This window comes from Gekko japonicus, unplaced genomic scaffold, assembly GCF_001447785.1.
Source record: "Gekko japonicus isolate JY-2015 unplaced genomic scaffold, Gekko_japonicus_V1.1 scaffold23, whole genome shotgun sequence".
Taxonomy (NCBI): Eukaryota; Metazoa; Chordata; class Lepidosauria; order Squamata; family Gekkonidae; genus Gekko; species Gekko japonicus.
The window spans coordinates 109528-135224 of NW_015163094.1; the positions used below are offsets into that span (position 1 = coordinate 109528).

At 41.8% G+C, this 25697-nt stretch overlaps 1 protein-coding gene across 1 annotated transcript in view; it reads right to left on the reverse strand.

The window, feature by feature from the left end:
- FAM196A (family with sequence similarity 196 member A) overlaps positions 1–25697 on the reverse strand; it is a 47578-nt gene that overhangs the window by 6447 nt on the left and 15434 nt on the right. The window contains exon 2 of the mRNA XM_015406546.1: positions 10002–10073. Coding sequence (XP_015262032.1) covers positions 10002–10073 — 72 coding nt within the window. The remainder of the gene's footprint in view (positions 1–10001; positions 10074–25697) is intronic.

A 25697-nucleotide genomic window follows, 5' to 3' on the forward strand; every position in this document is an offset into this window, starting at 1 on the left:
AAAGCCTGGGGTGCTCCAGCGCCCAGCCTGATATGGCCTCCAGCAGGGACGGCAGGCTACCGGCCGGTGCGTTAGGCAGTCGGTACACTAGCCAGATAGCCAAGCTCTCCCCTCCCCAAGAGCACCGGAATCTGCTGCGCCAGCATTGCTGCATCCGCCAGTCTTTGCCACAGACTTCTGGTGCTGGCTAAACTGGACAATTCGTCTACCCAGGGCTGATAACAACAGCATCAAATCAGCTAGCTCCTTGCTCTGCCCACCATCTAACTCCCTATAGTACAAAATGTAACCTAATTGCTCTCTAATGTACAATATGGGTTGGAATGCCGGTTACTTCTCAAAGCAATTGCTGGCTCAATAATCTATCACTGCAATAAATGGACAAGGAACAGTATTCCATTTTTAATCATCTGTTTTAAGTGAATGGCATTTTAAACTGCCATGCACATTACCTTTACTGACACTTAGTGACAATATTTAACATGCTGAGTAATCCTATCCATTTTAACTCAGAAATTAAGCATCTGTCTTCCAGTGGCATTCTGTCAGTTGCCTTATGCTTTGAATTTTGTAGAAAGTCGGCTACTTTTCTTTCTCTTCAATGATTCTGTTTGGCTGAGCTGCTGGAATAGAACTAAGCTATCTCAAGCTTAAGACGCCCCACTTGCAAAAGTTAGTTTTTAGTAATTTGTTTGTAGTTAGAAGGTCATTATACTCTGAACCTCCAAACTGTAGCATCCTTAATTTGTGAATATATCTCTGTCTGTCTGTCTGTCTGTCTGTCTGTCTGTCTGTCTGTCTGTCTGTCTGTCTGTCTGTGAGTGTAGCCTCCTCAGGGCCAAAATATATGTGGCATCGGGTTTCCATCATAGGAACTCTCAATGTGTTATTTGACCCCAAAAAACAGCCACAAAGTGATTGGGAGCATTGGTGCTGGGGAAGGGGGTCACAAGTCTTCTGCCTGAAAGGAAATGTTCCTCCCAGCTGCTGTATGCCTTAGAAAACAAACAAACAAAAGGGGTCAGGTGCAATACAGGGCTTTTTCCTTTATTGGGCTTAAGGAAGCTGAATTCTTCTCACCCTTCCCAGCACCTCTAGCTCTGATCCAGACTGAGTCACTTGTAGAGTTCCAGTCATGAGCTCCAGCATCATGTGTAGTTTGATGGCAACCCATCCTGGCTTCAGAAGTGATGCTGGCTAAATACGTCTAAGTAGAAGAATCTTTGTCAATCGTAGATGAAGGGGATAAGAGAAAATTATATTCTACACATGACTTTGTTGTTACAAGTCCTGTTTTCATGAGCAACCGTTTTTGTTCTTCAGTCCCTTCCAGGCTTCAGGGAGTTGTCTCTGAACAAAAGGACCTCACTCTAGGGGCTGCCCTTGGTGAAACATAAAATGTGCAGACAGTCCGGTTTCCATGTAGATCTGCAAATCAGGACATGTATTGCACTTGGATGCTATGACCAAAATAAGATTATTGAAAACGTTTACATTTTGCTGCATGAAGGAACTTCAGTTTAAAGAAAGCTTTTTTGGAAAGATTTTTTCAGGGGCTGCTTTTGAGACCAGTCCCTTTTTGCTTCCCTGTATGCCTTTTCTATGCAGGCTAAATGCTCCCTATCTTGTGTGTTGGCTGATGTGTACAACAATCCAATTTTTGAAATAGAAGAGCTGACCCCCATTCAGAACTTGCAACCATACTGCCTTCTGATCCATTATGTTAAACTGGATAGCATGCTTTTGCCTTTGATGTGGGACCCTCAGTAAGGACATATTCATCTGGATAAGGACAAAACCTAGACACTTCTGAGAAATATAGGAAAAATAATTCTTAAAAGGTGCTTTTCCTTAAAATCAAAACTTCCCAAGTTAAGCAGAGAAGGAGCAGAAACAAATGTGTTCTGGGAAAGAAGATAGTACTTTATTAAATTTAGCTATATTGTTTGACTAGACACCATGCATCTTTATAGTTATTTTGTTTTATCTTAGTTTTTAGAGGTTCTTCTCTCTGGGCTGCATTAACTCAGTTGCACTATGTATAGCCCTGAGAGGTTTAATTATGATCCTCAAACCTCTTGAGCCAGTGGATACCCCGTTGAGACATAACTTGGGTGAGCTTTCATCTCTCAAGATACTCTTAACATACTAACTTTTTAAAAATTTGCTGCTGTGATTGCATTTTAAAACGCGCCGCATGCACGTCAGCCGGAGGTGACGTGATGACGCCAGGCACGCTGGGGGCGGGGCCACGGCCATCTGAGGGGGAAACATAGTTTTCCCCTCAGATGGCTGTGGCCCCGCCCCCGGCGACATCACGTCACGTCCGGCTGACGTGCACGCCGGGGTGGGGTTTTCCCCGGGGCCCGATTCCGTGGCGGCGGAAATCGGGCCTCCAAACTGGGGGGAAATCCGCCCCCCGGGGGGACTTGGCAGCCCTAAATGTGGAGGTTAAAATTAAATTATTGAATAAAGCAAAACGCACCTAAAAATTCAATGAGATACACACATGGCCAAATGATAGGCTAGGTTTTCACTAATACTTCTCTAGAACTTCATTTCTGTAGTCTGGTTTAATCAGTATTTCACTGTAAACACTAATCAGTAATATGCTTTAGATGAGACACTTTTGAACCTGAAATAAGGTTCAGATGAGTTTATAGAGCGCTTCTGACTTTTTGACCAGTGTGAAGTCTGTTATGAATGCTTAAGGAAGTTATTTCATTAATTCATGGTAAGTGCCTAGGATTGGTGTACAAAATATTAAACAAAGGCTGTTGTTAAGCAGGAGTAGAAAGGCCATTTCCATTGTGAGGTAATCACAAAAGGAATGAAATTTCACAGGTTTTGTCAAAGATACTTGAGACAGGATAGGATTAGCAAATTTGCTGCATACAAAAGCCATTACCTCTCAATAGTAAGTGCATAATAAAGGAGAAATATTTGAGCTTTTGCCTCTATCTTGATTAATGCCAATAATGCATACGTTTTTGTGCTGCATTGATCTCATTCCTTTGGTTACATCTGCTTGCAGTTTTATGAAATATAGCTGATTCTGAATGGAACATACTTGATCTGCTAGATTGTGATCTTCACACTAATGGGATAGATTTTCTCTTATTGAAACATCTGACGGAGTGAAACAAAAGAATCTTTTTATTATACCCATTTTATTAAAGCTTTAGGGGCTTTATCTGTTTTTCTTATCACTACATGGAAAACAATTGTCACTTCAGTTTACTATGAATTTTAATGCTGCCTAATTTTTCTCTCTGTTATTAATGAACTTTATGTGTGCCCCCCCCCCCGGATGAAGCTAGCAATTAGTGGGCTTTTGACCATCTTAAACTACAAGTGGGGTTTTTACTGAAGACACATACTTCTATTTAACTCAGTGCATTTAATAGTATCTTCTTATGAGATAGACTTAGAGACCAGTATCATAATATTTTGCAGCTACAAACTGCTGAAATAAATTACACGTTTAAGTGCTTGCCTATGTGATTCAGGCTTCTGCTGCATCAATGCATTATTTCTTGGTGCATTTCTCAAATGAGTGTGTTTGCTTGTAGCCAGAGTTAAATGGATGAAATGTTGGACTTAAACCAGGGAAAACCTTGGTTCCAATCCACATTCAGTTGCAAACATCACTGTGCCTTAGTGTCTGCTGTGATAGTCGGAATGTCAGTAAGCTAAAATAATTTGTACATTTTAAGTGCTCCGTAAAATACTGAGTATAAACAATAGGCAGGATCCAAAGAGGTGTGTAGACTTGGTTAAGGGCCTTATGCTATTCACTAGACTTTCTGACTTTACTTCATGTGATTTTGAAGCACTGGAGCAGTGACGCTGGAGCGAAACGATTCTGAAGCCTGTGCAGACTGTTAGAATTAGTTCTACCATGCTATGGCTTCTGGACAATGTTCAGAACTTTTTTTATCAGGTGTAATCCCCTCCATCCATTTTTTTAAACAAACAGAACATTCAGAGGCTGGATCTAAAAAGTTTTTGGGTCTCTAAGGATTTCAGAGATTTTGATTTTCTTTGAACTCTACATACTGTATCACATACTGCATACAGAATGAGTTGTACCCCTGGTTCTTTAGAAGCTGGTCACAAAATGAGAAGATAAAACTGAAGTGTATATGCAAAAATGTTAAAGGATATTTTGATAAATTTAAGCAAAAACAAAGAAAAATGTTTTAAATATCTGAAATCTTCATTTTCATGCTGTAAAGGTCTTTAATTAGAATACAGCTATTGTGTCATTCCATGTTAATATGCCAAGACTGTTATCTTGAGGGGGAAAATTAATTACATTTAATCGTTTCTACAGTTCACTTTCTTAGTCTTCTTGTACTTGACATTATAGGATGCAGTTGGATACTCATGAGGGCAACAGATTTATTGCTCTATGATTGTTCTGTGCTATACTTTAAAACAGTTTAAAAGGGTCTTATTATTTAAATGAGAATTTTAAGCACATCCTACTTCTACTTTCTTATGGTCCCGAGTTTTATATGCAGCAACACTGAAAACACTTTGTTGAGTTCTGGTTCAAAACAAAATCTGTTTTAAACAGGACAAATTCTGAAAAGTGTTTCTCGGTGGCAGTGGCAGTTGGAGGAGGTTACCTCCTTTATTTGACCACACCAAAGTTCTGGTGTTCTATCCTATTTGCACATCCGTAGCAGTCTCCATTCCTTTATTACTAGGCTACAAACTTTTCCCCTCAAAGCTTGTGAATATACTTTCTTCAAACGGGGGGAAGGGAGGGACAGAGAAACATAGGATTTTGAGGAACAGTTCACCACTTTTTCTACTCCGTCTTCCTAGATATAAACATTTCAGTGAGAGAGCAGGAGCGAACTCTTTCCAGCTCCTGCCTTACATCAGGATGGTTCAGAATGAGATGTAGCAGTAATATGAATGGGAGATATGGCTCAGTTCATATATAATGTAAAGCCATGGTTTATTTTAACAGTGGTTAGTTTGTGAAGCAAGGATTTAGCTCAGAGACAATAATTCAAACCCTGGTTTATCTCATCAAATGCTGGTTTTACTGGCTTTGTTGTTTCCCCTGCCTCCTTTGCTGAGACCCTGCTGGCATCCCAGCCTGTTATTGCAGGGCAGGGGGCATCAGGGAACATCAAGATGGCTGCATTCCATCACTAAGTCAGCTAACTGTGATAAATAAACCAAGTTCAAACTGTGGTTTCAGGTCTAGTCTGACATACCCTAAAACTAACCACAGTTAGTAGAATGGCCTGCATCTGGATAGTTACACTAACCACAGTTAGTTTAATTAAATCATGGTTTCATGTGATGTCTTAATTGAGTTGGGGGAAGGTAAAGATAAATATGTGGCAGAATTTGTACCCATCTTATAAACACTGATGAACCCTACCTTAAATGTTTCATGCTATATTTGAACCTTATTATGTTGGATCACCAGGATATTCAGTGTCCTCCAAATCCACTGAAAACTCTCTTGTTAAAACATGGTATCATTCTACTGACAGTTTCCTCTTATTTTATACAGCGTTTATATGATTATTGTGGGAGTTTACTTAAGAACATCTTTGGTAGCCCTGAGCTACTTAGATTTTCATTTAGGAAGTAATTATCTTGAGCATGTTTTGTGGAGACTGAATTAAAGGTTAGTCCTAATTTACACACACTACAGATGAAGAAGTACAATGTTGTTGGGATTTTACAACTTCAAACTGTATGGGAAACTGCACCATTGCATGCCCCCCTCATTTATCATTATCCCAGCTCATTTTTCCGCCTCTTCTCCCTCCAGTAAAGTCATTATGTATGCATGCATGTAGCAACAAACAAACAAAACCCCAAAGAAAAGGGCTTTTGTTTTTAAGTGATTTCAAAAGGAAGAAAGACTAGTATTTATCACATCTTGCTGCAGTCAGATTCTAAAACAATAATGCATGAAAACCATTGTCAAAGGAGTCCTCCATTTGTATGTCTTTGGAGGAATCATGTTATAAGGTCATTGCTTGGTCATGCTAAATGTCACACACATCTGAAAAAACCTTGGAACGGGAAATAACATGAAGCTGATGGGCAAGAGAATGCTGTCCCGCTCTTAAAAAAAAAACGCTAGATCCTATGGATCTGGCCAATTACCACCCAGTTTTGAATCTTTCATTTCTGGACAAGGTAATCGAGAGGGCGGCAGCAGAACAGCTCCAGAAATTCCTGGAGGACTCATTGGTTTTGGATTCATTCCAATCCGACTTCTGCCCTGGCCACAGGATGGAAATGCTGCTGGTCACCCTCACAGATGATTTCTGCAGGCAGCTGGTTCAAGGTGGATTGGTGCTGCTGATATTACTCAATCTCTCAGCAGCGTTTAACACAGTCAACTATGATCTGCTGACTCAATGCCTTGCTGACGCTGGAGTCCTTGTAATAGTTTACCTCATTCCTCCATGGTCAGGGACAGAGGTTGGCGCTGGGGGAGATGGTGTCCCCAAGGAACCTGATAGTATGTGGAGTCCTCCAGGGGGCACTTCTATCCCCGATGTTATTTAATATCTATATGCGCCCCCTCGCCCAGCTGGCTCAGAGTTTCAGGCTAGAGTGCCACCAGTATGCTGATGACACCCAACTATTTCTATTGATGGGTGGCCGACTGGGCACCACTCCTGTGAATTTTGCCGAGGGTTTGGAGGCCGTGGTTAACAGTTGGGTGGTTAAAGCAGAGTTGGTTGAAACTGAATCCTAATAAGACAGAGCCAGAGGAGTTAGCCGTTTTAGTAAAATAGTAAATAGCCCAGTAGCACCTTTAAGACTAACAAACTTCATTGTAGCATAAACTACAACCAAGTTTGTTAGAAAGGTGCTGGGGGGGGGGAGCCATGTTTGTGTTGCCAACTCCTGTCTCTTGATGGAGTGCCTTGAACACCAGCACCAACTGTCAAGAGTTTAGGCGTGACTCTGGATGCCTCCTTATCAATGGAGGCCACAAGGTCACAAAGGTTGCCAGGCTGGCGTTTCTTCAACTGCGCCAAGTCAGACAACTGGCTTGCTACCTGTCTTGCCCTGACCTACCCACAGTAATTCATGCAACAGTCACCTCCAGGAGAAACTACTGTAACTCACTGTACATGGGCCTACCCCTGAGACTGACCTGGAAGCTCCAACTGATCCAGAATGCAGCCACACAGGTCTATATGGGGACCCCCTGGATGGCACATATCCAACCTGTGCTGCACAAGCTACACTGGCTTCTGGTGAAGCACTCAATCAGGTTCAAGGGGTTGGGTTTGACCTTTAAGGCCCTCAGCGGTCAGGGACCCTCATACCTTCAGGATTGCCTGTCCCACTACACCCCAAGAAAAGCAGTATGCTCTGGAAGCAAGAACCTCCTGGTGGTCCTGGCCCGAGAGAGATCTGGCTGTCCTCGACCAGGGCCAGGGCTTTTTCGGCCTACATGGTGGAACTCTCTGCCAGAGAACATCTGTGCCCTGTGGGATTTGTTACCTTTCTGCAGGGCATGTAAGGCAGAGATGTTCTGCCAGGCATTAGGTTGAGGACAGCAATGGTACAGCATGTACCCTGGCACTCTCATACCCTCCAGTCTCCACAAGTCCTCCCCCCAGGGGGGGGTCCAGGAAAATATGAAAACTGAAATTCTTACCATCTTCAAACAATTCAACCACCATCTTGAAATGATTTAATCATATTATTGGTGTAGTATATATTGTGCATTAACTGTTGTTTTTTAAACATTTAATTGTTTATTGTATCCCTTTTCTGTTGTTAGCTACCCTGAGTCCTACGTGCAGGGAAGGGCAGCCTAAAAAATTTAAATAAGTAAATAAAGAAATAAGATAAATTGATGTTTGGAATGCTCTCTCTCTCTCTCTCTCTCTCTCTCTCTCTCTCTCTCTCTCTCTCTCTCTCACACACACACACACACACACGTTCTGCAGAAATTTTATCTAATTTAGGCAAGTTAGAGAAATAAAAATAATAAAGTGCCATCAAGTCACAACAAACTTATGGTAACCACTCATGGAGTTTTCAAGGCTCGGAGTAAATATGGTTTGCCATTGACTTCCTCTGCATAGCAAACCTGGACTTCCTTGGTGGTTACCCATTCAAGTACTAACCATGGCTGACCCTGCTTATCTTTCAAGCTCTGACAAGACTAGGTAGCCAGGGCTATTATTTCAGTGTAAAGTATCAAAAATTAACACTGTTTCAGTATGATTATAGGTTTTTAATGCCTATTGCAGATGTGGATAAAACTTTGTCTTTTGTAAAGAATGGGTCAGGATACTGTATTGTAAAACTTGTTGGTCATGGGTCTTTGGTAGTGCTGAGCATGTTCTGGGGTTGCAGGCTACAGATTACTGGCTCTCCACATAATTAGAGATACCAGATGAATTAAAGTGGTCACTGTATAGTTGTAGTTCTCTTCTTTCACCCGCTGAGGTCCAACGTATGTATTACTTATAGCCATGTATAACAAAAGCCTAACAGCTGCTTCTCCCCTACAAAGCACCCTTGGTGTTGGAGTAATTTGCTATGGACAGGTGCAAGGGAGCAAGGATGTAAACCTTGTGCAGCCTATCTGTTTCCTCCTGAAATTCCCAGCCAAGGCCTCCCTCTCTCAGTGAATTCTAGATCTGTGCTGTCTTTGTAAACACAGGTCTGCAAGCTTGGGGTAAAAACTCTGAAGGCTTTTCAGGGGGAAAGTGGTAGATAGGGAAAAGGATTGAATGAACCTCTTTGGTTATAGTAGTACCGCATCATCTGATGGGAGTAGTCTCAAATGTCTACCGGTGTCCTCGTGTCTTACGATATTGCTAATTTTTAATTTAGTTTTTATTGGTATATATACAAGGCATGTAATACCAAAGAGTACCTCTTAAAAGAAACCAATTAAAACTCCCTGTTAAATGTATAAAGAGTACAGCAGGTCTGATTTGCTGCTGTTGTCACTTAAATCTTATGTGGAAATGAAACCAATCAGCACTTAAGAGCTTCTGAAGTTAGAGCACCTAATTTCTTTAATGGCATACATTACACAGTAAAACAAATGACATAGCAATAGGCTTCCTGCAATTCAATGATAGTGTACCAATTAATGCTGAATTAATTGTGCTGTGTACTCAGATAGCATCAAGAGTGTCAAGGTACGTGGTCTTGTACTACACATGTGAGCCCAACAGGTCAACGTGTTCAGACTTCATGCTTATTCTTATGTATGTCCATTGCATGTCATTCAGAAATATTACTGGCAAGAGTCCTTCCTGTTTCCACCTCCCTGTCTGTTCAAAAGTACCACAGTATGTGGGAGGTTCCCCCACATTTGCTACCATTTGGTCCTATCTTACTTATGCTCCTACTAAGGAAAGAATTGCAAGTGGTCTTAAGGGTTGAGAAATTTAAAAGATATATTATTCATCTCCAGAGCTTTGTGTACTCTGTGCTAAAAAAATTCAACTTCTGTATTAAGGCAATCAAACTCCAAATTCAGTAAGGTTTATAAATTATGCATTAGTTTTAAAAAACGTGCAAACATTTATTTTTAAGAGTTTATTCTTCTTCTAATAGTTATGAGAAGGACACTGAAGACTCACCACTAACCACTCCCTCCTGTTTCTGAAGGTTACTTCACATTTTATATTTTAATGGATAACAGGCTGCATGTTAATTGGTAGCTGGGGTGAATACCGTGCTATTATTTGAAGATACCTGTTTTTAGTGGGGACAAAAATGTAATATATAAAGCGTCTCTGAGATTTAATCAGTAAAATCACCTAATACGCATCTGCCTTCCTATCTCACTTAACTTTAATTTTTGTATTTGAAATACTTTATAAATTGGATTGTATAGTGCCATAAGCATTAATCTCCTGATCTCCTGTGCTTTCTTGCTGAAATAGCAATTTAAAATTCTGACCTGCATTCAGTCTCCTACTAAGGAATAAAATCATGATTTTTCAGTTGGAAAAGAATTAACCTACCTATAGATTATACATGCACTGTTCCTGCATGTATCACAGTTAGATGTGTCTTGACCAGTCCGATATGAAAGCCTACAAAGATAAGAACATGTGATCATTACAAGTATTTGCTTTCTGCTTGATTAGCAACCAAACTTTTTTCTTTTCCAGTTAACCATAAGAACATAACATAAGAACATAAGAGAAGCTAATGTTGGATCAGGCCAGTGGCCCATCCAGTCCAACACTCTGTCACACAGTAGCCAAAAATACCAGGTACCATCAGGAGGTCCATCAGTGGGGCCAGGACACTAGAAGCCCTCCCACTGTTGCCCCCCTTCCCAGCACCAAGAATACAGAGCATCACTTGCCCCAGATTGAGAGTTCCTATCTATACTTTGTGGCCAATAGCCACTGATGGACCTCTGCTCCATATGCTTATCTAATTCCCTCTTGAAGCCGTCCATGCTTGTAGTCACCACTACCTCCTGTGGCAGTGTTAATCACTCTTTGGGTGAAGAAGTACTTCATCTGTTTTAACCCAACTGCTCAGCAATTTCATTGAGTGCCCATGAGTTCTTGTATTGTGAGAAAGGGAGAAAAGTACTTCTTTCTCTACCTGCTCTATCCCATGCATAATCTTATAAACCTCGATCATGTCACCCCTCAGCCGTCGTTTCTCCAAGCTAAAGAGCCCCAAGCGTTTTAACTGTTCCAACCCTTTTATCATTCTAGTTGCCCTTTTCAGCACTTTTCCCAATGCTATGATATTCTTTTTGTGGTGTGGTGACCAGAACTGTACACAGTATTCCAAATGAGGTTGCACCATCGATACCCTTAAACATCATTTAACATTTTCCCTTAGGAAGATGGAGATGCTTAATAAACTTGACAGTTTCAAAGCCTGCAACTAAAAAGGTTCTAGAATGAGCAGGAGTCTTGTATATAACCATAATCTGCAAAACTACAGTGTGTGACAAATTATACCTTTTCAGATGGTAGAAAATCTCCTTCTTCAGAAGGGTTCTTACAAATGTGCACATGGGCACAAATGCTGGCAGTGCAGTAGCACATCAGGGGAAATGTGAGGTTTGTACATACCTCCCATATTTCCATCCAGTGGTTGGTTACAGCACAAAATTTCCACTTGTACTAGAGCTCCTCCACAAGTAGGCACAAAATTTCCACTTGTGCTAGAGCTCCTCCACAAGTGGAAACACAAGAAATAGACCACAGTAGCCACTTGTGCGAAGTCAGATTTATTGTATCTTGTGCAACCAATTTTGGGCACTATATAGCAGGGATCCTCAGTGAGGTACTCATGGCCACTAAAATGCCCACTGAGACTGTTCCTGGCACCCACCAAATGTTTTTAAAAAGTGGATGCGGCCAGATGGTTTTTGCTCAGCACATCTTCTGATTGGCCACTGAAGATCTGATTTGGCAGGGCAGATTTTTAAAACATTGCTTTGGCAGCAGCTACCACCACAGCACAAGGGGTCATCGCTGCACAGCTGAAGGTAAGCTGTGTATGCAAAAAATATTTTTTAAAAATACGTTCATTTGAAAAGGCATCCTATTAAATAGAACTTCTGTCTGAAACATTGAAGAATTACTGTTAAGAGTTATGCATACAACTTTTTGTGGCTGGCTCTGCCTTCTGCAGCAGCCATTTTGTGGTTGTGCCCACCCTCCTGTGTCAGAATTCCAAAGGTGCCCACAGGCTCAAAAAGGCTGGGCACCCCTGGTATAGAGGGAGGGAAGAAATATGCATTGCACAAGTGGAACTGTGCCAAGTCTATTTATATTGCCACTTGAGCATTGCCGAATATTTGTTGAATGCAAGTTACTTGTTCTTTAAAGCATAAGTAATTTTCAGATCACAGACAGAGGACTAGATGATGGATACAGCAGGTGTGCATTGACTGCCCCATTCTCCTTATGGTACTATTATGCTGCCTGTATACCTGCCCACGGGAAAGTTAGTCTGTTGGCCAGACCAAATATTTATATCAGGTGAGGTGGCAAAACTTCTTAATCTTCGTTCAGAAGATGATCACAGTAATGAACATTAAAAATAGGCTGAATAAAATATTAAATCTTAACAACTGTGAAATGACGGCATGACATTTGTAAATAAAAATATATGCATATTGAACAGTTGCAGAATTCACAAAACTAAAAGATGTTTCTTAGCAGAAACACAAAGTTACAATTTCTAAAAATCACATAATTTTTGTATCAGTTCTCATGTGCCTAACTATGGCTTATCAAAATGAATTCTTCATGCTGTGACACATTGGAAAGGCAAAAGATTGTCTAATATTCTTCAGGTGACTATCTGGTATAGGTAAACATTATATGCAATAATCCATGAAAAAATTGAGTTTCCCCTTGATTTTATGCCCTATATCTTTAAAGTGGTAATAGATACAGGCATTATTAGTATTAGTCATTTGCAGGGGAATTCATTAGCCTTCAACAATGCTTTAAATTTTGAAACTGGTTGCTTGGTTCTTGAGTTATAGCTCAAATTAGTAAAGTTAGGAAAAACTGGCTTCAGTGACCTTAATGAGATCATAAAATGCTTAAAATACTGATTGGAATGGTTTATCACTTCAAAACATAATACAAAGCCATATACCTTCCAGAAAAAGTTGGTTCATGGTGGCTTACCGGACACAGATATGTCAGATTTTGGCTCTTAGTCCATGGGCTAAACAGGGCTGTATTAAATTATGATCTTCGTATAACGTCTCTGCAACCTATATTGGTTTTGGAGCATGTGAATGAAGAGCAGTGAAGCTACTGGCTCACCATGTAAGAGGTACTGACTGCCGACATTGGCCTGATTGCACTGACATAATCATTTTAACAGTATTTTTTCATAAGCCTTTACACACCTGTTCTGGGGCCTAATCTCCATTTCAATTTGTTGCAAGAGGAATGGAAAATACATTTGCCACTGGAAGTCCCCTGCTTCAGGAGAATCTAATTAGTTCAATGAAAATACATCCCTTGAAATGGAATATATTTCAAACTGTAACTTATTCTTAAATTACTGCTTTGAGGATGTTGTTTTTCAACATTTTATGCTTACACTGAAAGTGGAATAAAAATTCCAGCCATGCTGGAACTGATCAAGCAAATACAGAGGCATATGATCTTCAGCTACTATGCTGTCTATAGTATACCTTGCCTTAGGCAGTTTGTTGTTTGCCTTGTTTTTTAATTCTGTACTGTTGCATTGTTAATTGGAAGACTGTGTATGAACACACTGTTTTTATTCTGTAACCTGCTGTGAATCTTAGCAAGAAAAGTAGGCTGTGAATAAAGTAAATACATAAATATACATGCATGTTGTTCAATTCCTAGTATGAGCGTTTCTGTGGGCCAAATTAGACACAATGATGTCATCATGGCTGCCATGAGACTGCTGCCACCATTCTAATCATTTAAGAATGCTGCAAGGGTCCAATCCTGATCAGGCCTGCAGTGTATTTGGCTGAGATACTCTTGGGCTGAAATGGCCACTCTCTACAGATGTTTCAGCACCTGAAAAGGTGTGTGTGTGGGAAACTAGAGTGCTTCACTGTCATATCTATTTTGGCCCTGTGGCAATAAATTTAAGTAACAGAAAGCTCTTAAATACACAAACCATCAGTGCTCAGGAAACAATACTGATTATTACAGATGTCAAAAGTATGAAATGTAACTGCTAAGTTAGCTTGTTGATGTGTCCCAGTAGTGATAGTGCTGTTTAACCATTGGTCAACACTATGGCTCAGGTGTCGTTTAGACGTAATGTGGACTGGTGTTAAGTGTGCTTGCCCTCAACCTTTCCACGTCACATACTTTGAAGTCAATTAATAACTTGCACTTTAATGCAGAGTAGTTTGCCATTCATCTGAAACAGCAACCTGTTTTTGTTCCCCTTCCAAACCAAGAATGCAGGTCAAGAATAAACTGAATTGTAATCATGCCAGCAAGGCAAGGCTCAGATATAATGGAAAACTCCTGAACTACAGCATTAATATGACCATGTGAAAGATGGGGCAGGAAATGTGCCATCATGCCTCAAAGTCACCATGGTACCATGGGTGTAGAAGGTCCTGAGAAGAAGTAAATGTTCTTAGTATTTTTCATTGTCAAAATAATTTAGCCCACATTTATATTTAATCTTCTCATTTGCAGAATGCCAAGATTCAAAGAAATGTTGAAGTATTTCCATTAAGTTTAAGGGGGCTTTAGATTGGCTTTCTCAAAACTCCATGACATGGCAATCTGCTTTTTAAAACTAAAAAAGTAGCTTGTGATATGGCATGAGGGTTAGCTGATTAAAGAAACAGTATTCTGTTGCGTTAGAAGACACTGCATCCTAAATAGTTCTTTGGATCCCAAGCCTAGTGGCTTAAAAACCATCTGTTTATCCTTTACTGTTTTACAGATGTAAATATTCCCAGTGTGTTCTAACATTTTGAAAGAGCTACACAACTGTAGTAAGATGAACTGAGAAACTAAATGCTAGCTTGTTGCATCGTGCCAGAGCAAAAGTCTTAATTATGTATTATTTGATGATATATTAAGTATTATTGTGTAGCTGATGCTGCACTACTATCATAGAAGTGAGGGGTCAGTTCTTTTTAAAAGGAAGGAGATAAAGGGCATTCTGAGAAAACCAAGAGAAGGAATATATTTAGATGACTATGTATTGAATTTCCTATCCCAAGCAATATTAAAGTGTAGTTTAGTAGCAATATATCCAAAGATGCTGAGTGGGATCAATGTAGGAATAGAAATCTCCAATGCATACAAGTTCAATTACTGTAAATATTTAGAAATATTTTTCTGTCATCTTTTTAAACTGAATGCACAGTTCATGTACAACAAGTTTTAAAATAGTTAAGCACTCCCCCCCTCTTAGTATTGGGTAATAGAAGGAAACAAATCTACCAGTGTAGATGTAAATATGGCATCTCATGCAAACAGCATAGGAACACACAGGGTTGTGAATGGCACTTGCATATTTGTAAGGACTGGCACCTCTACTAGTAAGATGTTCATGCAGCCACTGCAAGACACATCCTGAAAACTAACCAAGGTTTTTTCTCTCTGATGGTGATGTTCCTGTAAAGTTAGCTATATACTTGCTTGCTACCCATGTAACTATGTAGAATGCAGCACAACATATTAGAATGGGTCTTGCAAAGCAACTTCAGCTATTTAGTAACTTTAGCTATTTAAAAACAGTCATCCTGTTCATCCTGAATAGTGGCCCAACTCCCCCCCTCCCCCCATATAGTTATGTATCTTACAGCTTCAATTTCAAGTAAAATGTCAAGGCATTTTCCAAAGAGAAGGTTTCATTGAGTTCATACAAGAAAAGGGGATATTGATGATATGTGGGCCCCAGGTCATGAAGGATATTAAAAATTAAAACCAACACCGTCAATTGAATCCAGTGGCGAATTGGAAGCCAATGATACTTTGTTAATAGTGCCAGAATATGGTGGCAGTGGCTTGTTCCAGCTAACATCCAAGGCAACCCCATTCTGAAGCAAGGTATGCCTGGACGTACTCGGCCACGACTTACTTGATCACCTTGCCTAAATAGGGCAGGCTTAAGGGCCTGTAATTGGCCACATCTTTCATAGTCAATTAGGGTCTCTTCAACAAGGGCCTAAACACAGCCTCCTAAGGCTAATGTAAGCTTGCACCAAGGAGGATTTTACAGTCTTTAAAGAAGCCTTCCTAAGCTCACCTGGCAAGTTTTAATTAGTCAGGAGATACAAGGATCCGCTTTGTATGCAGTAAACGTCATAGCCTCAAGCACTTCGTCCACGTTAGTCAAGGCAATCAGTCTAAAACTAAGACAAGCAGGTGCTTCTGACACCTCTGGCAGAGGTCCAGCTCAAACTGCCTTCCAGGTGTGGCCTAATCAGAGACCTTGTAAAGACATCACAGAAAGGCATACAAAGGAAGCAAAAGGCACTGGGAGCAACTATTCCCATGCTCTCAGAAAGTTTGTTTCACTCTGAAATTTGGGCTCTGAGTCACTGTTCTAACTCAAAATCTTTAAGTCACTAAAGGAAAACCATCTTACTCTGTTCCTGGAAGGAAGAACTGAAAAATCCACCCATGTCTTTAACAAGTAGTCATCAAGTCAGGTCCCTTTACTGTAAAACTGCTGACTACAGAAAAGTGGACAGTGCTATGACCAATTACATAGAGGCCAATACAACCTAGGCCAGTCTCATGGTGACCATGAAGTCCTGAATGTAACACAACAAGGCACAGTCAGCATGGATGTTAAAGTCTCCCAGAACTGATTTTCTAGGGATTTCCAATACCGATCCTCTGATCACCTCTGCCAGTTCAGTGAAGGCACTGATGATCACACTAGGTAGATTTCCAAGTTTGATCAAGAAATCTTCTGTGAGGTCAGCTTCTCTCAAACTGGGTAACCATCATATCTGTGGTACTGAGCTCCCTTTACCAGGCATGAATAGTGAAGGAGAGAGAACTCTGCATTGCTAGGAGTGTTCATGGTTAATTACTGTTGTAAAATTCATGTGACCCGGTCTGTGCAGCAGAGTTTATTTAATATAATATTGATAGTGAGTCTGTCTCTGTCAAACTTCAGAGCAATGTATTTCAGTGTGTGTAATTTCCCCCAGAACTCTTCTAATAACTAGCCAGTAACTGAACTTAATGCTATTACAACCATTCATAATTGGCCTTAGCCAGGTATAAATACTTGCATCCCATTGAACACCTATTAAGTTCACCCCTGCCAAATTAATTTAAATATGAAATGCATTGTTTTCTGGGGTCAGGTAGATTATTTTAATGGCATAGCTGTTATGCAAATTCTTTTTCACTGGCTTATGCCCTCACAAGTTTGTATCACTTAGAATCCCTATCTGAATTAGCTCTCAACTGTTCAGTGATTATTCTACTTCATGGACTGTGGCTAATAGCCCTTAGCCAGTTTGAGTACAGGGATTAATAATATCCTAGTTATTATGTAAATGAGAGCTTCCTTATCCAATTGGATTCTGGTGAATTTCATAACTGGGTAAATTTAGGGGTCATTAACTCTTTCTATCCTTGAGCTGTGGTTTACTTAGTTCCATTTCAGTATACTAACAGTGAACAGAGCAGTTTTTAGTACAGCCAAAACAACCAACACTTTCTGGTTTGCAGTAGGCATATATAGTATTTGAGTACATTTCAGTAACATTTGAGTTACATTTCAGTAAGTGAGAATAATGTTTAGTGTATTTATAGACATGCCCAGATAAGTGTAAAAGAGAATAAATAAATAAATAATATTACTGATTTAAACGATTTGCCATCATTAAGAAAATTTTAATAGGAGAAAAATAGTTGTAACATCCAAAGTGGCAAATTAAGTTTAGAATATGACAACAGAATATGACCTTGAGGCTCATTTCAGGCTGGCTTACATAGTGCTACATCTTAGGTTGGTAATTGCGGAGCACTGCACTGAGGACATAGGTATCCCAGGTGAGAACCCCAATGCTGATATGCATATATGCATCTTCTAAGATGTGTAATTATGGTATGAGTTTTATCTTCACTTCTCTATGTGTATGGAGAATAGTTTCATCCTTAAGGTTAGTAGTGATTTTTTGCACACAGTGTACTGGAGTTTTGATACCTAGAAGGGTTCACCGGATCAGTTGAATGGTTGCTATTTAGATTGTCATGTACTTCCAAAGCATTTGATTTTGGAATTACAGGTTATGTAGACAGTAGGCATAGTGAGTCTGAATACAAAAGATTCTGGTAACTGGATGCTTAGTGTATTTATAGACATTCCCAGATAAGTGTAAAAGAAAAAAGAGAAATTTAAATCAATATAAATCTCAAACCTGAGAGACTTGAATGTACAGACTCATGTGTGATGTGTGCAGGGGTCATTTCATAGAAAAAGAGCTACAGGAGCTCATTAGCATACAGTATGCTAATGAGCTACTAGGCTATTAGCATAATAGCTCATTAGCATATGCAACTCCCCCTAACATCACCAGAAGTGATGTCAGAAGGGGAAGCAAAAGGGGGGGAGGCATCTTCAAAACCCCCCCCTTCCCTTTCCTAGCGGGGGGGGGGGAAGCGAAGAGATAAACTTTAAACCCCTTCTCACTAGAGTTGGGCCGCAGAAGGAGGGAAGAGGAAAGGAAGGAGAGAGTAGAGAGAAGGAACGAAGGAAGGAAGAAGTGAAAGGAAGAGAAGGAAAGAGGAAAAGAAAGAGAAGGAAAGAAGGTAGCAGGGGGGCCTCTTCTGGCCTCCTCCGGGCCGCAGCGCTCCGGCGCTGACCCAGGGAGGCAGTGGGGGGGCTCTCCTGGCCTCCTCCGGCCAGCAGCGCTCCGGCGCTGGCCCAGGGAGGTGGCGGGGGGCTCTCCTGGCCTCTTCCGGGCAGCAGCGCTCCGGCACTGGCCCATGGAGACGGTGGCAGGGCTCTCCTGGCCTCCTCCAAGCAGCAGCGCTCCGGCGCTGGCCCAGGGAGGCAGTGGGGAGCATCTTCTGGCCTTCCCCCAGGCCGCAGTGCTCCAGCGCTGGCCCAGGGAGGTGGTGGGGGCCTCCTTGGGCCTCCCTGGGGTTGCAGCGCTCCAGCGGGGCCCCAGGAGGCCGGCAACAGGCCGTAGTGTGGGGAGCTGGGGGTGGGGCTTGCTGCCACCGCCATTTTGCTAGCTCCTGGGCTCCCTGGATGTGTGTAAATTCACTACATTTGCCTACAGTGATTGAGCATACTGTATGTCTGTTGATGATTAAACAGAATTTATGAACACTTTTCAAATCCTCATTATTCAAAAGGAAGCCACAGCTAACAGCCGTAAATAAACTTGTAGAGGACTAAGAGTAGAGCACTATGAGCAGCATAGAAATCAACAAGGAAAAGCTGCCATATATAACCCTAAGATACTAAGTTTAGTTTTTATATACACAGAGTTTTATCAGAGATTTTATCAGAGTTGAATATTGCTTTGCAAATTGGTCATATTTCCTTTTGTAGTACAATAACCACTATGGAATAAATCCATTAAACACTGCTGATGTTTAACCTCCTTTTCACTTAACCGGACTAGCATAACCGGTAGCTCTTTGGAGAAAAGTTAAGTAATCCTAAATTATTCCACATAGCCAATACCAACAGAGATAATTTCTTAATGCAATAACTGTACTTTACTACAGCATACATATATTTTGGATGTTCCGTGAACTTACAATGAGTTCAGTTTACCATTTGAAACATGCCCTTATCAAAAATGAGCAAATACTGAGTGACAAGAGGGGACCAATGTGGAAATCTCCTATGAAAGTTATGAAGTTCTTTTTTCTCTAATGATGCAAGAAAGGAGGTATATTGACCTTCAGAATAGCTTCCCCATTTGTTCGTATGTGGGGTTAGCTTGCAGATGATGCAAGCAGAGACGATGTTCCATGGTTTTCAGGCCACCCTTATCTGATTAGCCAACAAAGGAGAGCCAGCATGGTGAGAATGCTCAACTAGGATCTGAGTGAAGCAGTTTCAAATCCCCACTCTCCCATGAAAGCTTGCTGGGCAGCCTTGAGCCAGTCACACATCCAACCTATCTCACAGGGTTGCTGTGAGGATAAAACAGAGGAGGGTAGAATGATGTAAGCTGCTTTGTGTCCCCACTGTGGAGAAAGGCAGTGTATAAATGAAGTAAATAAATAAAATGATAATAACAGTGCCTCAGCTGAGTTCACAGCAGAGCATCTGGTGGTGGTTTCTATGGCAATTCTGTTTACACGTCCATCATTCCCACAGATAGTAGAAGTGTCTCTAAAGAAGGGCTATACGCTTTTCTTCAGCCTTGCAGGTATCAGTAACAAATTCTGTTTTCTTAAACAGCCTATCTGTGGGTGACAGGATTCTTTTCATACATACAGAACTTCCAGAGTTAAATTGCAGGAAAGATAACTTCACCTACCAGTCTTCCTTTTCTGTTTTCTTCAATGAAGAGGGGAAGCCCTGGTCATAATACAGTGGATGCTTGTTTGCAATCCCAAATGGATTAGAGACTGCCTCCAAAACTTCACAAAAGCCTGGTGAGGATCAAATAAAGATGCTTCCTTGATGTTTTTCAGTTATCTCCTTGAATTAGTCAGGGTTCCAAGGAATGGGATTGTAACTTCACAAAGGACAGAGGATTCAACCAACCACAACTTGACGGGGGGGGGGGAGACACCAATCTGGGAAAAGGTGTCTAATCACCTATGTGGAAATTCCATGTACCTATATGCCACAAGTAGAGGAAGTTTCTTCACTTTGCCTTTGCAGACCAACACTCTCACTACTGGGGCTTTATAAACTATAGCTTCTTGTTAGCAAGACTATTTCTATAAAGGTTCTGACAGCCCCAGTCCTCTCTCAACATCTCCAGGAAATACCAGTTTTCCCATATCTAAAGCATATTCTCATCTCCTCGCCTGATTTCCTTCAAGTCTTATGTAAATATATTATTTCAATTCATTCAGCATGGTTTTGTGGTAAAGGAACATAAAAGCAAAGAACAGATTGTTGGGAAGTGAACATTGGTATCCAGGAGGACAAAGTGAGTTTGTCAGAAGATGAGAAGACTCACATTCTGGCTCTTGGAGATGTGCATTGGTTTGATAAAGATGGACCAGCTACTAGGTGTGTTAAGTGTTTTTGTGAGGACATGTTGCTGTAGAGAAGGTTTCATGCTAACCCTTAAAAATTTCTGCAGTTCCAGAACAAAATCACTTAATAACTTCATTGATTAATGATTCTTTTACCAAGGACCATGGAGTCATACAGCAACTCACAGTGGACTGTCTCCATGGTCTCCACTTATATATAATTGAGTTTTCGTCTCCCAACGTTCGATGCGTGCCAAAATAGGTTGGCCGCATGAACTGCCACTCCGAACGTCCACCAATCCTCTGCCTGCATTGGGTGGCTGTGTGACTTGACTCCCGCCCACACAGCCAGCGACCCCTCTTGCACCCTCAGTGTGGACGGAGCCATCGAAGGGTACGTACGCCTCCTTGACAGCCTGGGTCACTGAGAGCCAGAAAGGGCCCGAGTTGCTGCCGCTCGCCATTTCCCCTGGCCCCCCAATGCAGACAGGTGTTCCCGTGCTCGCGAGGCTGTGCCTGCCCACCGTCGGGAAACCCACCACCTCCCTCCTATCCCCACCCCACTGGCGGGGACATGTGGTGCTTCCTCCCTGCCTTGGGAAGGGGGTTGCCGTGTCTCACTGTGCTCCGTGATGCTGTTTCGTTTGGCGGCGGCAGCTTGAGCGCTGGGTGGCCTGCCCCCAAGTCACTCTGCCCCACGATTTCTGCCGCCACATGAGCCGGAGGTGCGCGGATGTGGGTCGCCCTGGCAAGCAGCGGCGCAGGCCCTTCAAGAGAGGCGGCTGTCCCCTCTGTGTGATTGGTGCACCGGGGACGGGGCGGGAGACCAAACCCGGGGACCAGAAGCCTGCAGGGAAGGCTGAGAAGGGCAAGGGAGAGAATGCGGGCGCCGAGGACGGGGACGAGCCCATGGCAGTGGTGGCGCGGGAGCCAGTGGTTGCATGGGAGACTGTGGCTGCAGCCCCATCAACTCCTGCCTCTTCCCCCTCCCCTCCTGCTCCCGTGGACGCCAACCACCTCCCCTCGGAGGCGCCCGCTCAGGTGTGCCACGTGTCTGCCACTGGGTGGGGGGATTCCCTTTCCTGTCGGTGCCGGCTTGCTTGCCCTCCCTGCGGCTCCAGGGAAGCTAAGCAAGCCACTGGGGGGAGAGGTGGCTTACACCCCCTTCCCTTCCCATGCGGAGCCGGCTTTCTCACCTTCTCCGCAGCCATGGGGAATCCGAGCAAGCCCGTGAGGCGACAGCCGGTTTTAGCTGCCTGCCCTGTCAGGGCAGCTGCCTCGCCCTCCATGCACTCTGCCGGGGGGGGGAGGGCTAGCGCACGTTGCATTTGCCGCTGCAACGAGCCTCCCTCCTAGTATATATATATTGCACTTTGATTATGAAATGTGAAGTCACTTCAGCTGGGGGGACTTGGGTGGTGTGAAGGAACTGGTCCAAGTTTACCAAGAGAAGCATTAACTGGCTTCATATGAAAGCCATCTGCTCTAGGACATCTTGATAAACAGAGACAAAAACATGGCCAAATGGACAACAATCTTGAGTGCAATATAACTGGTCTGGAATATTAAAAAAAAATCTGTCATCTATAAACAATCCTTGTTGTTGAAGTGGTCAGTGCTTTTGTTAAGACATTCAACAAGATTCGGCAAATCCCAGCATTTTCCCTGCCCCCCCCCCATTATACACGTGCCTTGATCTGTGGGAACGTATGCTTTGTTTGGTGGATCTGCTTTATGGCTTTCTTCCTTAATTCAAATTGATTTCTAAACTCATTCAGATGACTTAAGCATAAGAGTCAGGGGTAATTCTGGTGACAGCATAGTGTTCGCCTTCACATTTTATCTCTTATGAGAATATTAATTGTGTCCAGCACAGGTTTAAACTTGCTAGTCCTACTGGGGTACAGTTCTTGGATTCTGTAAGTTCATACAGTTCTGCAAGTCAGAAGTGATTCTTTCCAGTTCTTTGGGCTCAGTCTGGAAGTCCTAAGGATGCCCCTACCTCACTGCTATATACTAACTGACTTTGCCTGCAGGCAACAGGAGAAACTATCCTTAAGGTCAGTTGTCTCGTAACACTAGAAATGAGAATTCACAGAAAAAGTTAATCGGTCTTTCACAGGCATGCCATGATAATCTTTCTTGTGGATTAACATGGCTTTATAAGGTAAGAATGGTGTGTGGTAAGGGGAGTACCAAAAATGATAACCTGTGGTCTCTGCCTTTAGCAGCATATTTCTAACTAAGGATCCATTCATACATTATTGTCTCTGTAAATTTCATCCAGAGGGTTGAAGAGTGTTCCGCACTCCCACTTCAACTGTATCTTTCCCTTGATCTTTCCTGTTTTTTTCTCATTTGGAGAAAAACGTAGAACCCCATTAGTAGATCCTGCTTCTCTTACTAATACAAAGTTTTAGTAATACTAAGTATTAGTAAGTTTATGGCTGATCATTTTGAATACTGAACGTTCTCCTAGCCCTGCAAGATCAATCCTTTCCTGGTTCAGCCATTCACTTCTTTCTTGGGGTGGGGGTGGGGGGTCTGCTTCCAGTCCCTCTCCAAAGTCTAAAAGGCCTGGGTGATGTCTGACAGGGTCTCCGAAAAGCTACTGAAAAGTTGAAGTGATAATTCCTGAGAATCTATATTAAAAGTTGTGGGAACAAAATTTACAGCTACTTAATCATACTCCTCCAGAACACCTTTAATTCTCCATTAAGGATGGCTGAGGAGATGGCTAAATAATTGAAAGCGTCTATGCTTTCCAGCCCCCTACTGACCCTGGATACCCAGTTCTTTATGACTTCATAAAACCCCCCACAAATGTTCTACCTGTCTATAGCAAGTCTGCACTTCCCTGTTGCTTTCTTCAAACTATAATCAGAGGGTTGCTGTGACAATTTTAAATAAAAGGCTGATCATTTACTTCCTAAGTGATGTTCTCTTTGAAAGAGTGATCATTAAAGCTTCTCCTCTTAGTGCACAGTTTAGGGTCAACCTGACCCATTTTGTAAAATCTCTCCTCTAACTAGCATGAATGAATTCTTCAGAGCAGGTCACCAGCTATTCAGTGCTAAGGGACAAAATTGAGGACTTTTCAAAACTCTTACATCAAGTTAATTTTTACACAGCTTTTCTCTATCTAAATTTCATGCCAGTAATTCCTATTCTCAAAAGTGGCGAGATGTTAATTAGTTTGACTAATTTGCTTTAGACTGTCAAAGTTAAAAAGAAATCCTGCATCAAACTAGTAGTGAGTGGAATACAAAGAAATGTCATCTACCCAGTATTTATCTTATGCTTGCATCCTGTCTTTCTTTTAAGGAGTTCAGGACAGCATTTAAGCCTTGTAACAAACCTGTGAATTAGGTAAGGCTGAGAGAGTAATTGGGCTGTGGTTGCTATTGAGCTGAACACAGACATTGTAGCCATTACATGTAGCATGCCCTCATGAGATTTTACTTCAAATATAGGCAAGCGGCACCTGCCAAACATGACGACAGAAAATTAGAGTTAATTCACACATTGTATTTGTCCAGTCAGATAGTTCACAGCTTTCACTGATTTACAGCCAGCAGCTCCCTAAGATCTTCGTAGTCCTGTTTCTTGAGACCCCCCTTAAACCACAGATGCCAGCAATTGCAACTGGGACCTTCTCCCTAACTTGTGTGATGTATCATTAGTATGGTCAGCAGCAAGTTCTGTAACTGCAGTGACACTTTTCTTTATTTGTTTTCATAGGTATTTATCTCAGCATGGCTGAGATCAGGTTTTCCTACTTTTGTAATTCCCAAATGGTTTGTGGGTAAAAAGATTATAATATAGTTTCTTAATTGGTCCTTTATGAATACAAGCAGTAAAGGAGGTAGTTACCCGTTTTTGATTATTTCCAGAGGGCTATTGAATAGATAAAACTTCTGTAATAGAATTTGGAATCCCTTTCATAGTCTAGAGTTGTGTTCCTAAAATGGCTCTTTGTAAGACTTGCATTATACTGTGCTGGCTAGATATTGTGAGATGAGAATAAATGTAACAAGGCTGCAGATTTCTACTGCTGGTCCAAATTTTGTTGTTATGAATACCAATCTTATGCAAATTCACTTAGTCCTGCTGAGTTCATCGGGCTTACTTTCAAGTAAATAAACACAGGATTTCAGTTTTAATCATTTTGTTTGCTTCAGTCATATAAGACTGACTCTGAAAGGACAAATGTTAAATCTTGTCTGAAAGCTAACATGGAAAACTTGCTGAGAGTACTCTGGTATTATAACTGGGATTATACTGTACAAGCAGGAGACCTGCAAGGATTTGTGGGAGGCATCTCACCCCCCCCCATTTCCTCTAAAAAACCCTTCCCTGAAAGCCCCCACAGCCTCTTTCCTTTTCATGCTTTCTTTTTTCCTGCCTACTCAGCAGCCAAACCTACCTTCTTCGGATGTAATTATTTCTTTACTTCAAACATACCCCATCTTTCTCCCCAATGGGGAATCAAAGCAACTTACATCATTATCCTCTCTTACATTTTATCCTCACAACAACCTTGTGCAGTAGTTTGGGCTCTGTGTGTGTGACTGGTCCAACATTACCTAGTGAGCTTCCATAGCAGAGTAGGGATTCAAACCTAATCTGAAATTGTAACCACTACACCACACTGGCTTTTGTGGGGTGGCTGCTGTTGAACTGCAGCAAGCAGCCAATTGGGATGAGTCTTGCAAGTCATGTGGTAGTAAGTCACCTGTGGTTGCTTTTGGGTCTGACCCCAATGAGTCCTTCCTCAAAGGCCAAACAACTGTGGAATGGGCTCTGACCTATCCACCTGCCTTTTACTGACAGAAATCAGGCTTGAAGGCTATTGTGGTTACCAAGCAATGACCACTAAGAAGGCCTTCAATTCTTGCTACAGGTGCTTTTTCTGTTATTTTGTGGTTAACCTCACATTTTTATTTCAGGTGTTTTTTTTGTGTGTGCAAATCTGAGACTTTTTTCAGGTTTCTAGAAAGATTTGTCTGGCCTGTTCATATTTTAGCATCTAAAGATTAGGCCTTGTTGAGAACTGTCTAT